Raw genomic sequence first — 13407 nt, 5'->3', positions numbered from 1 at the left:
GGGGTGTTAATGCCTCAACTTTTTTTTAACCCCCCCCCCCCCCCCCTTCCTGCTTTGTTCCTGTGATATTCTGGCTCTGATCTCCCATTTTCCAGTTCTAACCTGTGATTGTTGGGGTTAGGATTTGTTTGATAGATGTGGAGATGTAGTGCACCTAAATTTATTGATATTTTACAATGATAAAGTTTTACTATTCTAACAGCAAATGGTTTTTGTTACTCTCAAATACTGTGACAGGTCAGAGGCTGGGAATTCTGTGGCGCGTAACTCGCCTCCTGACTCCCCATATGGGATGAAGTCACTAGCTACATCACTGCTCTTCGTGCAACTCTGGCTGTGTTAGGTTCAATTTCATTCAGGTTTATTTGCTATATGTTGGGAATGTCTGTGAGTAAAGATTAGCTGGACCCAAACCCAGAAATGCTTGGATACATATGCAATCTGTTGGCGTAACTGAAATTACCTCTATTGCAGAATAATCTTTTTGGAGCTAATTTTCTTAGCATAAAATGTCTTGTATGCTCAGTGTCTGTTGATCTTGTACAATTCTCAGTAAAAGAAGTGATGCATAAAGCCCCTTGACATTTTGGACAGTCTTTGTGAATACAAGGCTGAATACAGAATAAATAACTTGCTTGACTGGCCACTAGGAAGGTAGGCAGGTTTCATTATGTACAAGGATTTCAATGTCCTGCAGTTCTTTCATCAGCTACGATGATGACAAGTGATAGCTATAGTTTAATTTTGGACAGATGATTTTGCACTTTGTGATCTTCTTAATGAAGGTGCTGTAGTTAGTTTCTGTGGCATGCCAGCTAAGTGGGTTATGTTAACCAGGCCATAGATAATTTGTAATTGTTGATTCACTGCAGCTGTCGTGTAATATTCCCAAATATGACCTGACCAGCTAGCTGTGCAGTTCCTGTTAACTGTGGTGCAGAAAGATGAGCGAGGAGGGCTGTATATATTGTACATCTTGCTTCAGTTGGATGGCCTTACCAAGAAAGGTAGGTTGTGTCCCTGTTAACTGGCAGTTTAGGTAAGGGGTCAAGTCTGACAATGATGCAGTACTAATTTGACTACTACTGTGGGATGTGTGAAGGATGATGAGACTGCTGCATAGTGCTCCAGTTAAATGTGACAACTGCTGATCTGTTGAGATTTCACTACAGATGGATGATCAGGCGCTGTTCATTTTTGTGGTTTCTGTGATGTGCAGAAGAACTGCTTGAGTGCCTTTTATAGCTCGTGTGGAACTGTGACTCAGCAACAGGATTTGCATTTTGCATGCTTCACCCTTAAATTGTGTTGCATGGAACAGATTATGCTACAGATCTAAATTTATAGCTGTCTGTGTTGGTGTTAATTCATGTGTGTTAATAACTTGTTACAAAGATCAAATGCTAATATGATTCTTGGTAGGCTGTTCTAATATTGCATAGTATTACATAGTATTTACAACACAGAAACAGACTTTATTTGTCCCAACAGGTCCATCCTAGTGTTTATGCTGCACACGAGCTTCCTCTCACCTTTCATCTAACCCCATCAGCATATTCTTTTCCTTTCTCCCTCATGTTCATCTGATTTCCCCTTAATGCTTCAATGGTAGTTGCATCAATTAATACTTATGCTAGCAAGTGTTGTGTTATTGCTTTCTTCAACAATAGAGTACTAAACTTGAGCTGAATGGTAGTTAAGTACTGTGTTCTTTATTGTGAAGTAACAAGTTTACTAGAGAGCTCTATCATACACATGTGGATAGATGACTAACACAACTCCAACTTTTATATCATGTTGGCTGACATCACTTCCTGTGATGTATGAAGTATTCAAACTGTTAGTGATATCACAACGCCCCCCTTTATTTAAATGAAAATACACAAAAGATAAACTATGTACATAATGAAACAGGACAGTTGCGAACAATATTTGCATGTGCATTGACTCTTGCGTCCTTTAATCTAGTGTCTCTGAAACGTATAGGTGGTGCACTGACTCTACCTGATCTTGTCACTGTGTAGCTTGATTGAGAACTAGATTTGTCAACTTGTTTTCTCTTGACCTGTTTGTGTGTGTTCTGACAGCCATCCTGTGCTTGGGTGTTATACTTGTCACTTTTCTCTCTAGGTTCTGTGGATCTGAATATGAACATGTTCTTGATGCAGTAGGGTTGTCAGGCGCATTGTTGTTAGCTAGTTCCCTCAGCTGAATCTGTTTCTTAATACTGCCCCATTAGGGGTGGTTACTTCATATAACCTTGGCTCGTTGCAGATTTTGGAAGCTTCCGCATGGAACCATGTCATTTCTTGTTGATGGATATCTCTGATATTCTGTCTAACCTGTAAAAGTGATAGTTCTACGCCTGCATGCTTAGCATGTGCAACTTTCATCTTGTTTCGAAAAGAGTTTATCCTGGATTGACGAAGATTTCATGAAATGATAACTTGGAAGAGTTGTCTTGACTTGCCTTCCAAACATAATTTCCACCGATGGTAATCCTGTGTCAATTTGGTGTTGTCCTTAAGTGCAACATGGCTACGTGTAGATCACGTTTAGTTTCTCTACACTTCATGATCAATGACGACTGTATGTACTATTCTTTCTGCTGGGTCGTATGACCTAGGGTATTGCAGTGCTGATGTAACATGTTCACAGCCTGCTTTTCTCTCATGTCTTGGAATGGTTTAGGGTTATATTGTGAACCATTATCTGACACTATCTTCTCTGGAAGACCAAATAAACTAAAAATTGCGCTGATAGTGTAGCAACTGATGCACTTGATGTGTCCCTCAATTGAGGGATTATGGGGAACTTGGAGAAGTAGTCGGTAATAAACCGAAAATCGTTGCCTTTAATGGAGAAGAGGTCATTGGCTATCCTTGGTCAAGGATGTGACAGACCATAGTGAGGACGAAGTGGCTCTTTGTCGGCTTGGTTGATGCTCTTGGCATGCATCACATAACCTTACTGCTCGTTTGATGTCGCTGTTAATTCCTGGCCAGTAAACTGTTTCACGTGCAAGTCTTCTGGACTTCAGTGAGAGAATGTCAAGACGAAGCATTTGTGGAATTAGCACTCGTCTTCCTTTGAAGATAATGCCATGAGATATCCCGAACGCATCTCGATATGGCCAAATGGCTTGGAGTTCTGTAGGAACTTCTTGTATCGTCAGGCCATCCTTTGACAAATGAATTACTATAACTGTTTTAAAACAGGGTCTTTGGAAGTCGCTTCATGTTTCTTTTGTCTGAAACGCATCAAATCTATCTGGTATACATCTTCCAGCTCTGTCAACTTTGTCTAATGGAACGTCTTCCCACTTTTTGGGATTGGGTAATCTGCTTAGTGGGTCAGAAGTCACCATAAGATTTCTAGGCTTATATCTGACCTCACAGTTATATCCTTGCACCTTGATTAATAGCCGTTGCAGTCAAGGTGGTGCGCAGGTGAGTGGTTTTGCCAAATGGTCGCCAACGGTTTGTGATCCATCTGGACTATGAAATGTTTAGCAAAAAGATAAGTATGAAACCTTGTGATCCGAAATACCATTGCTAGTGTTTCCCTTTGTTGGAATTGTTGGCCTGTGTAGGCGATAAATTTGTTGAATCAAAAGCAGTTGACTATCTTCTTGCAGTAGGCACGCTCTGAGACCTTTTCGCGAAGCACCTAAATCAAGAATGATATCTTCATTTGTGTCATTATACTGCAAATGTGCATCTGTCAACAGTGACTGTTTTAGCCAATCGAACACGTGCTGGCGATCCTCATGCCACAGGAATGACATATCGTTTTTGAGGAGTTCCCGTAGTGATGAAGACCTCCTGGAAGAATTTGAGATGTAGGGAGCCAGGAAGTTAAATAAACCTAGACATCTCTAAGTCTTGTCTTGTGGAGCAGGCATGGACTTAATATCCTCTACCTTGCTGAGATTCTGTCTTATGCCTGTATCAGGCTAGATTGAGCTGAAAAAGTTGATGAGGCTCGTGTTAATGGCACAATTCTTGCTGTTGAATACAAGGCCACCTTTTCTGGCTGTTTCCACTAGGATGTGCAGATTCCTGTTGTACTGTTCTTTTGTGCTATCCATGACTGCTATATCACCTGCAAAACAGACACACACTGGAATATTTTCAGTAATATAATCCAATCGTTATTGGAATAAATCCTGGCTTACTGATGGACCAAACGGTAAGCACAAAAAGCAATATCTTCCAAACGGAATACTGAAAGTTGTTAACTTGTGAAATTTCAGAGAAATGAATCGACCAGTATCCATGTTTTGCATATAGCTTTGAGATGTATTTGGCTTTTGCAGACTTTGTTTTTTAACTCTCTGAATGTGGGGATTTTATGAGGACGTCGTTTTTAACCTCCATTCATCCTGCTCGGGTCTAAACATACTCTGGTGCCATCTTTTTGGATCACAGCTATTCTAGAGCTGCACCAGTGTGCTGCTGCACACGCTGAAAAATTCCTTGCCTCTCCATAGTATCCGGCTCGGCTGTCAGTTTGTCCTTGATGTGGACACTATATTTCCTTGATGGATGTATAGAAAGAACTGCTGTTGTCTCTTGTGTATTATCTCCTTTGAAACTTCCCATGGTATCAAATCAGTCTAGGTACATTAGTTGCAAATCCTGTATGGACCCAATGGGGTCACGTTTATTTTGATAGTATGTCCTGGGCATACTGCTAATCTCATGGATTGTCATGGTTCGAAGCTCACTACATGCTGGTAGTCCTGCAACTGCTGGAACATGGGTGTCAACAACGTAGAAGACTTGCAGAGTTTCCATACCTGTACTCCAACATTGGTGTTCCCAGGCAGTTGATTGGTGAACCGTTGTACGCAGTTGATCATGGCTTCCTATCTTGCCAAGTGCATATTCTTTAGTATTCTCAGGAGCAAAATATTTGCACTTGCCCTGTATGGACCTCGAGTCGTAGCTTGTGCTGGCCACTCTTCTCTCGGCATATGATGTTGACGGTGGTGAATGCTTCCTGCTATGTAACCACATCCATCTGGTGTGCAACTGTTACTGTGTGAAAAACTTATTCACCTTCAGTGCCCTCGTTCCTCACACATTCTTTTCTATTTTGTGGACATGTCTATGTTTAGATTGGCCTCTTACGAATGCAGCCCTGTTCCTTCCACAAGGTGATGTTTGCTTCTTGTCAGGCTGTGGCCTACTGTGACTTCTGGCCAATTTTCCATTTCCAGACCTGCTGCACAGCCTTGCTGCACAGCCTTGCCCAGTGCTGTTTATTACCACCTACCTTGCAGGTATCCATATAAGCATGACAATTTCTTGGTGTATCAGACCACACTTGCCATAACCTGATCATCTCGCCAGTGGTTGTTACTCCAAGTGCTTGATGCACTGCCGGCTTCAGCTGTGGCAAACGTCCTGCCTTCTTTCAGGAGACGTTCGATGTCATACCCTTTTTCTTAGTTTTTCAGAAAGACCTGTTAGACAATCTGGGTAGATGCAATTACCAATTCCATTATTTTCAGAAAACTCCACTTCTGCGAAATCAGACTTTTCCCCTCTCTCAGCATTTGCTGACAAGTTGATCAGTGGTCTCATTGAGCTCCTGTCTGTATGCCATCAGTTTCAGACAATGGATTCTAAAATTAATCTTCAACTTCAGCTGGTCCGCTAATGTAGTTCAGAGGTTTGCTGAATCCTTCAGGTTGTCCTTGGGGATTGATACGATGGAGCCCTTCGTTGCCAATTGCAACTTTTATTTTATTCACTTGCTTGTTGAGCTCTGACGGCAAGATCCAAAAAGCACAACTCCACACACTGTTTGAAGAGTTGGAATTCATGGAGGAGACCTTGGGCTTTCCAATTAATTGACGGGTGCTCTGCTGCCTCCACGTGATATCACAATTGTGATATCGCAACAGCAAGTTCCACATTTTTAACCACTCTCTGGATAAAGAAGTTTCTCCTGAATTCCCTATTGAATTTACTGGTGACTATCTTGTATTTATGGCCCCTGGTTCTGGTCCCCCCTGCAAGTGGAAACATCATCTCTACATCTGCTCTATCAAGCTCCTATATCATTTTAAAGACCTCTATCAGGTCATCCCTTTGTCCTCTCTTTTCTGGAAAAAAAACCCCCCCCAGCCTGTTCAATCATTTCTGATGGGTATAATCTCTCAGTTCTGGTAACACTGTAGTATATCTTTTTGGATATTCTCTAGCTGCCTCTATATCCCTATCTCTATTTTCCCTTCCTAACCCGCACTCTTCGTGAAACTGCCCCACATCAACTACAGTGGTTCAAGAAGGCAGCTCGCCACCACCTTCTCAAGGGCAATTGGGGATGGGTAATAAATGCTGGCCTAGCCAGCTATGCCCGCATCCCATGAATGAAAAAAAAATCCTCTTTTTATAATAAGACTAGAACAGCTCCAAGTGTGGTCTAACCCGGGATCTAGGTAAGTTTAATATAACTTCTTTGCTTGTCAATTCTATCCCTCTAGAAATGAACCCCAGCACTTTGCTATTTTTATGGGCTTATTAACATCACTACTTTTGTGATTTGTGTATCTGTGCCCCCAGACCCATGTGCTCTTCTACATCATTTAGACACTTAATTTGCAAGGTTTAGGTGTCATTCTTCCTACTAATATGTACCACCTCACACTTGGGTATATTGAAATTCATTTGCCAATCTACAGGTTTAATGTGGGGAAATATTGCATCATCTTGTTAGAGTGGGAGCCATTATTTAAAAAAGATAGTGTTATATTTATATAGCACTTTTCATGACCACAGGACAACCCTAAGCACATTACAGCCAATTAAGTACTTCTGGAATACAGTAACTGTTGTAATATTGGAAACATGGCAGCCAATTTACACGCAGCAAGCTCTTTTTTTTTTCTTTCATGGGATATGAGTGTTGCTGGCAAGGCCAGCATTGGTTGCCCATCCCTAATTGACCTTGAGAAGGTGGTAATGAGCTGCTGACTGGAACTGCTGCAGTCCATCTGGTGTGGGTACGCCCACACTGCTGTTAGGGATTTTGATCCAGCAACAGTGAAGGAATGGCGATTATATTTCTAAGTCAGGATGGTGTGTGACTTGGAGGGGAGCTTGCAGATAGCAGTGTTCCCATGTGTCCGCTGTCCTTGTCCTCGGAAGAGGTCGCAGGTTTGGAAGGTGCTGTCAAAGGAGCCTTGAGTTGCTGCAGTACATCTTGTATATGGTATACACTGCTGCCACTCTGCGTCAGTGGTGGAGGGAGTGAATGTTGAAGGTGGTGGGTGGGGTGCCGATCAAGTGGGTTGCTTTGTCCTGGATGGTGTCGAGCTTCTTGAGTGTTGTTGGAGCTGCACTCATCCAAACAAGTGGAGAGTATTCCATCACACTCCTGACTTGTGCCTTGTAGATGGACAGGCTTTGGGGAGTTAGGAGGTGGGTTACTCGCTGCAGAATTTCCAGCCTCTGACCTGCTCTTGTAGCCACAAGCTCCCGCAAACAGCGATGTGATAATGACAGATAATCTGTTTTCGTACTGTTGATTGAGGGATAATTATTGGCCAGATCATTGGGGATAACTTCCCTACTCTTCTTCAAAATAACGTTGTGGATCTTTTATGTCCACCTGAGAGTGCAGACGGGACCTTGGTTTGACGTCTCATCTGAAAGATGGCACCTCCGACAGTGCAACATTCCCTCAGTACTGCATGGAGTGTCAGCCTTGATTTTTGTGCTCAAGTCCTGGAGTGGGACTTGAACCCACAGCATACTGACTGTGAGGTGAGGGTGTTATTAACTGAGCCACAGCTGACATCTGTATAAAATAGAGTGTTCAGCAAATCAGAAGACCTGAGAGAAACCGAGTTAACATTTCAGGTTGATGACCTTTCATTAGAATGAAAACTTTATAATATACTTTTGCTTTTAGTTTTGCATTTCGAAAGCTAATATGGATTAGCGAACTTAAGGAAAAATATTGTAATAAAAAGCAGCCAATGTTACTTTGGGTTCAGAAGCTCAATCTGGCTGTCAGTTTCTGCTGCAGCAGTGATTTTAGTTTGTCTTCGTTATTGATGTTGACCAAAGCTTCAGAACGACTATGGAATTTTGTCACTGCCCTGTGGGTGTTTTTGTTTAAGTTCTGACTTCAAACTTGGTGCTTCTACTTTATTTATCTGAGTTAGAGTTATAGTGTCCTTGTATAAGGACTTGTGGCTAGAACCAATCTAGATAATTGTATAATAAAAGCAAAATGCTGCAGATGCTGGAAATCTGAAATAAAAACAAGAAATGCTGGAAATACTCAGCAGGTCTGGCAGCATCTGTGGAGAGAGAAGCAGAGTTAACGTTTCGGGTCAGTGACCCGAAACGTTAACTCTGCTTCTCTCTCCACAGATGCTGCCAGACCTGCTGAGTATTGCTAGATAATTGTATGCTTTTCTCGTTGGCCATTTGAGAATCTCTCTCTTATTTGTGTATGAGATGAAAATGGCAACAGTAAGATCTTATGTAAAGAGTTTGGGCATGAACCCACAGTGGAAGAGAATGCTGCAAACTACATTACATCATATGATGTGTGGAATATTAAAGTTCACATTGGTGGTTTAGGGCCGATTTATTCTGAAGTTGACTTAAGGCACATTATTCAGTGTCATGCAGGTGAATGTGACGCTGCATCTGAGTAATAGCTATCTTGAGTGTGTTTGAAGCTACCACTGTTACAGACAATGAAATGGTAACCTACATCTCTCCTCTTCAGCCCATAAGAAACTCCGTAGATCTCCCTGCCAAGGTGTCAAAAACTGCCTTGCTTGTCTAGCAGTATAATATTCTCAAATGTCATCAGCCATTAAGGTAAAACTTTGCTGATGAGTACAGAGCAAACTTTAAAACAAATTTAACACTGCTGCCAGAATTTTTGGCCGCTTGACTTTAGAATTAAATGCTGGTTAATACCTAACCAGGTTCCTCTTTGACTCCATATCTAACTGCATCCGTTAGGCTTTGAGAAGCTCCAGCATCATTAAAAAAAAATTCAATATACGTAATCTGTTTTGTTCTATAACCTTTTAATGTGTCCCTAACGCATCATAAATGACTTCAATGTAATTGGTGTATACACCAAGCTATTTTGCCACATAAGATATGATCCATGTATTTAGACTAGGTTCAAGCCCATTTAACTTGTATGCTATTACATCACAAGACTAAAATGAAATATCTTAGTAATAAAAGACCACTAAATATTCTGTTCACTGATCTGTGTTTTGTTGTATTCAGTTTGATCATTAAAAGTAATCTGGATCTTAACCTGGTACCTTGGGCATTTATACTTTTGATGTTTTAAGATTGCTTGATAAAAAAAAAAATCATAGGGTGAATGTTTTCACTTGCAGGGAGACCAAAACTAGAGGCCATAAATATGAGCTAGTCACTAATAATATATAGAATTTAGGAGAAAAGTCTTTACCCAAACAATGGTGAGACTGTGACACTTGCTACCACAAGGAGGAATTGAGGCGACTAGATTATATGAATTTAAGGGGAAGCTGGATAATCACAATGGGCCGAAGGGGCTGTTTCAGTGCTGTATCTCTTCAAAAAAAAAAAGAAAAGAATAGGTTATGCTGATGGGGCTAGATGAAATAAGATGGGAGGAGGGTCATGTGGAGCATAAACACCAGCATAGACAGTTGGGCCAGATGTGCTGTTTCTGTGCTATATGTGCTATGTAATCATGTAGTAGTGCAGACAACAATTGGAGAAAAAAGTAACGTTCAACTTATATCGCTAAGGTCTTGTCTCCATCCAGCTAGTTGTGTAGTAACATTAATGGTGTGGGATAGTCTGGCACTGACTCTTAAAGTACTAATGTTCAAAACACAGTTTTCATACTAAAGCTTTTGGTCTTAATACTTCATCTCTCATGTGGTCTTTGTATCACTTGCAGGCAAAAGATATACTTGAATTTATATAGCAACTTTTACATTCTAGTATCTTTCACTGCTTCACCCCATGAATTGTTTTTGGTGTTGAGTCAGTGGTTTATAGGTGATTTGTCCCATACCCGTTGGTGGCATAATGACCATTCAATGTTTTCTTTTACTTAGTTTTGGTTGAGGGAGAATTGTTGATTATTGCAATGGAAGAACTACTTCTCAGATAATGTTCTGAGTTCTTCTGATCCATCAAAGCAAACAGGTGTGAAGGACGGCACCTCGGACATTCTCGCACACCTTCAGTACTACGCCAGAAGATTAGTCTAGATTATAAATCTGTGCTCTGGCCCAGATGAGTTACCCAACTGAGCCAAGATGTCCTCTTGTGACCAACCATATGATTTTTGTACTACTGGCTTTAAAAGACCTGCCCTTGAAATGGAGGAGGTGGTGGTGGGAAGAGAGGTCTACAGCTGAAAATCAGTTGTGACCTTAACACTGCAGGGTGCAGTACACAGCACTGGCAGCGGTGTAACTGGGTTAGATTTCTGACCACCAAGGGCCCCAGCACATTGCTGAATCCAGCCCATTCACTCAAAATGGTTTGTCAATGAAAGCTCAGCCAGAGATTTTTTTGGATTGTTCTAGAAAAACCTGATGATTTTGCTTTGCCAAGCTAATGTCAGCTTCCTCATGCTGTAATGATCTAGCCCAATGACATTGAACCATAGAACCAGAAAATATATGTGTAATTTCACTGTTAGTTATCTGGCTGGTTTTCTTTTCCTATTCAGTCCATGTATTAGTTAATTATTTTAGTACAGCACTTCTTTGGTTACTATGTGCTCCTTCACTCTTCCAGATTCCCAACGCTCCCACCTGACCTCGTTCACCATGAAGTTGATGGACAAATTTCATTCGCCAAAAATAAAACGAACTCCATCAAAAAAGGGAAAACCAGTGGAAATAACTATTAAGACTAACATAGAAAAACCTCCAAACAAGGTTGGTTCTTTATTCTATGTATTGTGCAAAGAAAGTGTAATGTCAAAGCTGTTGTTTATAACTTCTAACTTCTTTCCAGTTACAAGATATACAAATTAAAGTTAAATTTTAATTTTCATTCATATCCTGTTGTCGTAGTCCAAAGTCATCAAATTGTATGTTTCTCAAGTAATTGTGCAGTAAGTTCTACGTTAGTCTTTTAACTTTCCTGTTCTGTGGGCCCAGGTTTAATCTCATTACTGGTTTTCTCACTTTCTAATTCAAATTCTGCAGTTGATGCTGCCATTTTTTTAGTCAGCAGCAAGGCATTTCCTGTTACTGATGGACTTGACTACTGTATTCCATATCTTTGGCAGGATCATATTTCATTATGCAATATGGTTTGATTATCATAGCAGAACTGACGTGAAGCAGGCCAGCCAAGACTGCTAGGCACAAAACAAGGTTAGCTAATTGGTCCAAAGATGAGCAGTCAGGATCTTATGTCATTGTATTAATCATTCTGAATTGAAAACTTCAAGGAATTTGAATCCCAGTACTGAATAGCTCTCACTTTGAGCACAAGAGCATGATCAAAAAAGTAGTTTTTAAATGCTGGGAAAAGTAGAGGTGGGGGCAGGCCAGAAAAAAAATGGTTTTCAGTGTAATGTCTTCCTCCAAAAAGCTTTTGGTTGGCATTCTTCCATCTATGAAAGATGATGGACATGCAGCAAACAATCCATTTAGGTGGGGCGTCTTCTCTTGGTGCACCTTTGCTGATGGCTGTGAAGGCCAATCCTTGAGAGGCAGGTTCTGCCGCAAGTGCCGCATGTGAAGTTGCCAAGTGATGCTGGGAGTTGTTTTTGACGTTGGTGCCTGTTGCCAAGCTGCTGTAGCAACTGGTCGTGCATACCAGTCCACAGGATATGTTGCCATTTACCTTTCACCAGCTAGTGACTCTCAGGTGCACTAGTTGTCTGGCCCCAGCTACCTCACCATACAGAAGGTCCTTGGGTATGTGACCATCTTCCATCCTGTGGACGTGTCCAATCCACCGAAGCTGCCTTGGTTTGATTAGTGCCAACATACTTGGGAGCTCTGCCTTTGAAAGGACTGCTGCATTTGTGATTTTGACCTGCCAGGATATACCCATAACACAACGGACAGCGAAGATGGAAATTATTGAGTTTCTTTTCCTGGTAGCTGTAAGTCGCTCATGTTTCATGACTGTACAACAAGGTGTTGAGAAGACAGGCCATCAGCTTGGTCTTAAGGGTAAGCTTGGTGTTGGTGTATGTTTCGCTAGTCAGCCAAAGGTGGTAGCTGCTTTCCCTATGTATTGAGCTCTGCATCAAGCGACAGATTGTCTGTCACCATGGATCCAAGGTAGCTGAATTTGCTAACCACTTTCAGTAGGATGTTTAGTTTGATCAGGGTGGAGGTGCAACACCTTGTCCCATTACTACGGTTTTCTTGACGCTTATAGTCAAGGAAAACAAGTTACAGGCATGGGAGAGAAAGTCCATGTGTCTTTGTAGCTGAGTTTCCATGTGAGTGAGGGATCGCACAGCATCAGCGTAGAGGGGTTCTCTGATCATGATGCAACTTTTTTTGCATGCATCAGAAAAAATTTAATTGTTCCTTGAAAATAGGAGAAATTGCCATTTTTGTAGTCAAAAATCTGTCCATGACCTGCCATGATGTAGTTTAACAAGAAAAGATCCACTTTGCTGATGCATCAGTAGGTCTATTCATTAGCAGCTAATTATTTTCTAGTAGCAGTCATTCTAGATACCAGTCCTGATCTCCCATTTAAAAAGTTCAATACTGAGCAGATCTAGAATTTCCTTCAATTATTGTGCACACCAATGGCAACATTTTCGCTTTGAAAGAATTTGCGATGGAGCACCACTTTTTGTATTGCAATTTGGGCTGTTTATAATGTTTTCCACATGGGACTTTGTAGCAATTGTTACGAAAGTGCTTCTATTTTTTGGTTTAATATTTTTGAGGACTCATGTATTTTAGAATCATGGCCATTGTTTTATTTGGGAAAACTTAAAAGGGTGCCATAGGTGCTGGGCTTTGTTTTAATTTTAAAAAGAGGTCATTGGAAGGTCTTTTGGGCTTGGTTTGTAAACAACTCTTACTGGAAGTCACCTGTCTTCAGATAAGTACCCAGTGGGGTTTTTTTTGACCTGGCCAAGATGTTTACAGAGAAGTAACAGGTCAAGATTTATAGGGGTCAGGAGGCTTGACTCTTGAGATATTGTTTTTGCATTTGCTTAGGACAGCCATTTGGGGTTTGGACTGTGCTTTGAAAGGAGTTTAAGAATCAACCTGCCAAGGGCAAAACCCCAGTTCAGCCTTTTCCCATCTCTTTGGAAAGCCTGCCAGCTTTTGCATCTCTTTGGGAAGCTCTTAGAAGCAAGTGTAAAAAATGGAGAAATTGATGCTGCATTCATCCTGAAGGGCCTGCCAGAAAC

At 41.2% G+C, this 13407-nt stretch overlaps 1 protein-coding gene across 4 annotated transcripts in view; it reads left to right on the top strand.

Moving 5' to 3' along the window:
* The window catches only part of LOC137347661 (rap guanine nucleotide exchange factor 1-like), a 196543-nt gene that overhangs the window by 59728 nt on the left and 123408 nt on the right, over positions 1-13407 (top strand). For all 4 annotated transcript variants that reach the window (XM_068012322.1, XM_068012319.1, XM_068012321.1 and 1 more), the window contains exon 2: positions 10800-10942. In XM_068012322.1, coding sequence (XP_067868423.1) covers positions 10800-10942 — 143 coding nt within the window. The remainder of the gene's footprint in view (positions 1-10799; positions 10943-13407) is intronic.

This window comes from Heterodontus francisci, chromosome 32, assembly GCF_036365525.1.
Source record: "Heterodontus francisci isolate sHetFra1 chromosome 32, sHetFra1.hap1, whole genome shotgun sequence".
NCBI lineage: Eukaryota > Metazoa > Chordata > Chondrichthyes > Heterodontiformes > Heterodontidae > Heterodontus > Heterodontus francisci.
Note: the sequence above shows the minus strand (reverse complement) of the source record. Positions and strands in the feature narration are given on the sequence as shown.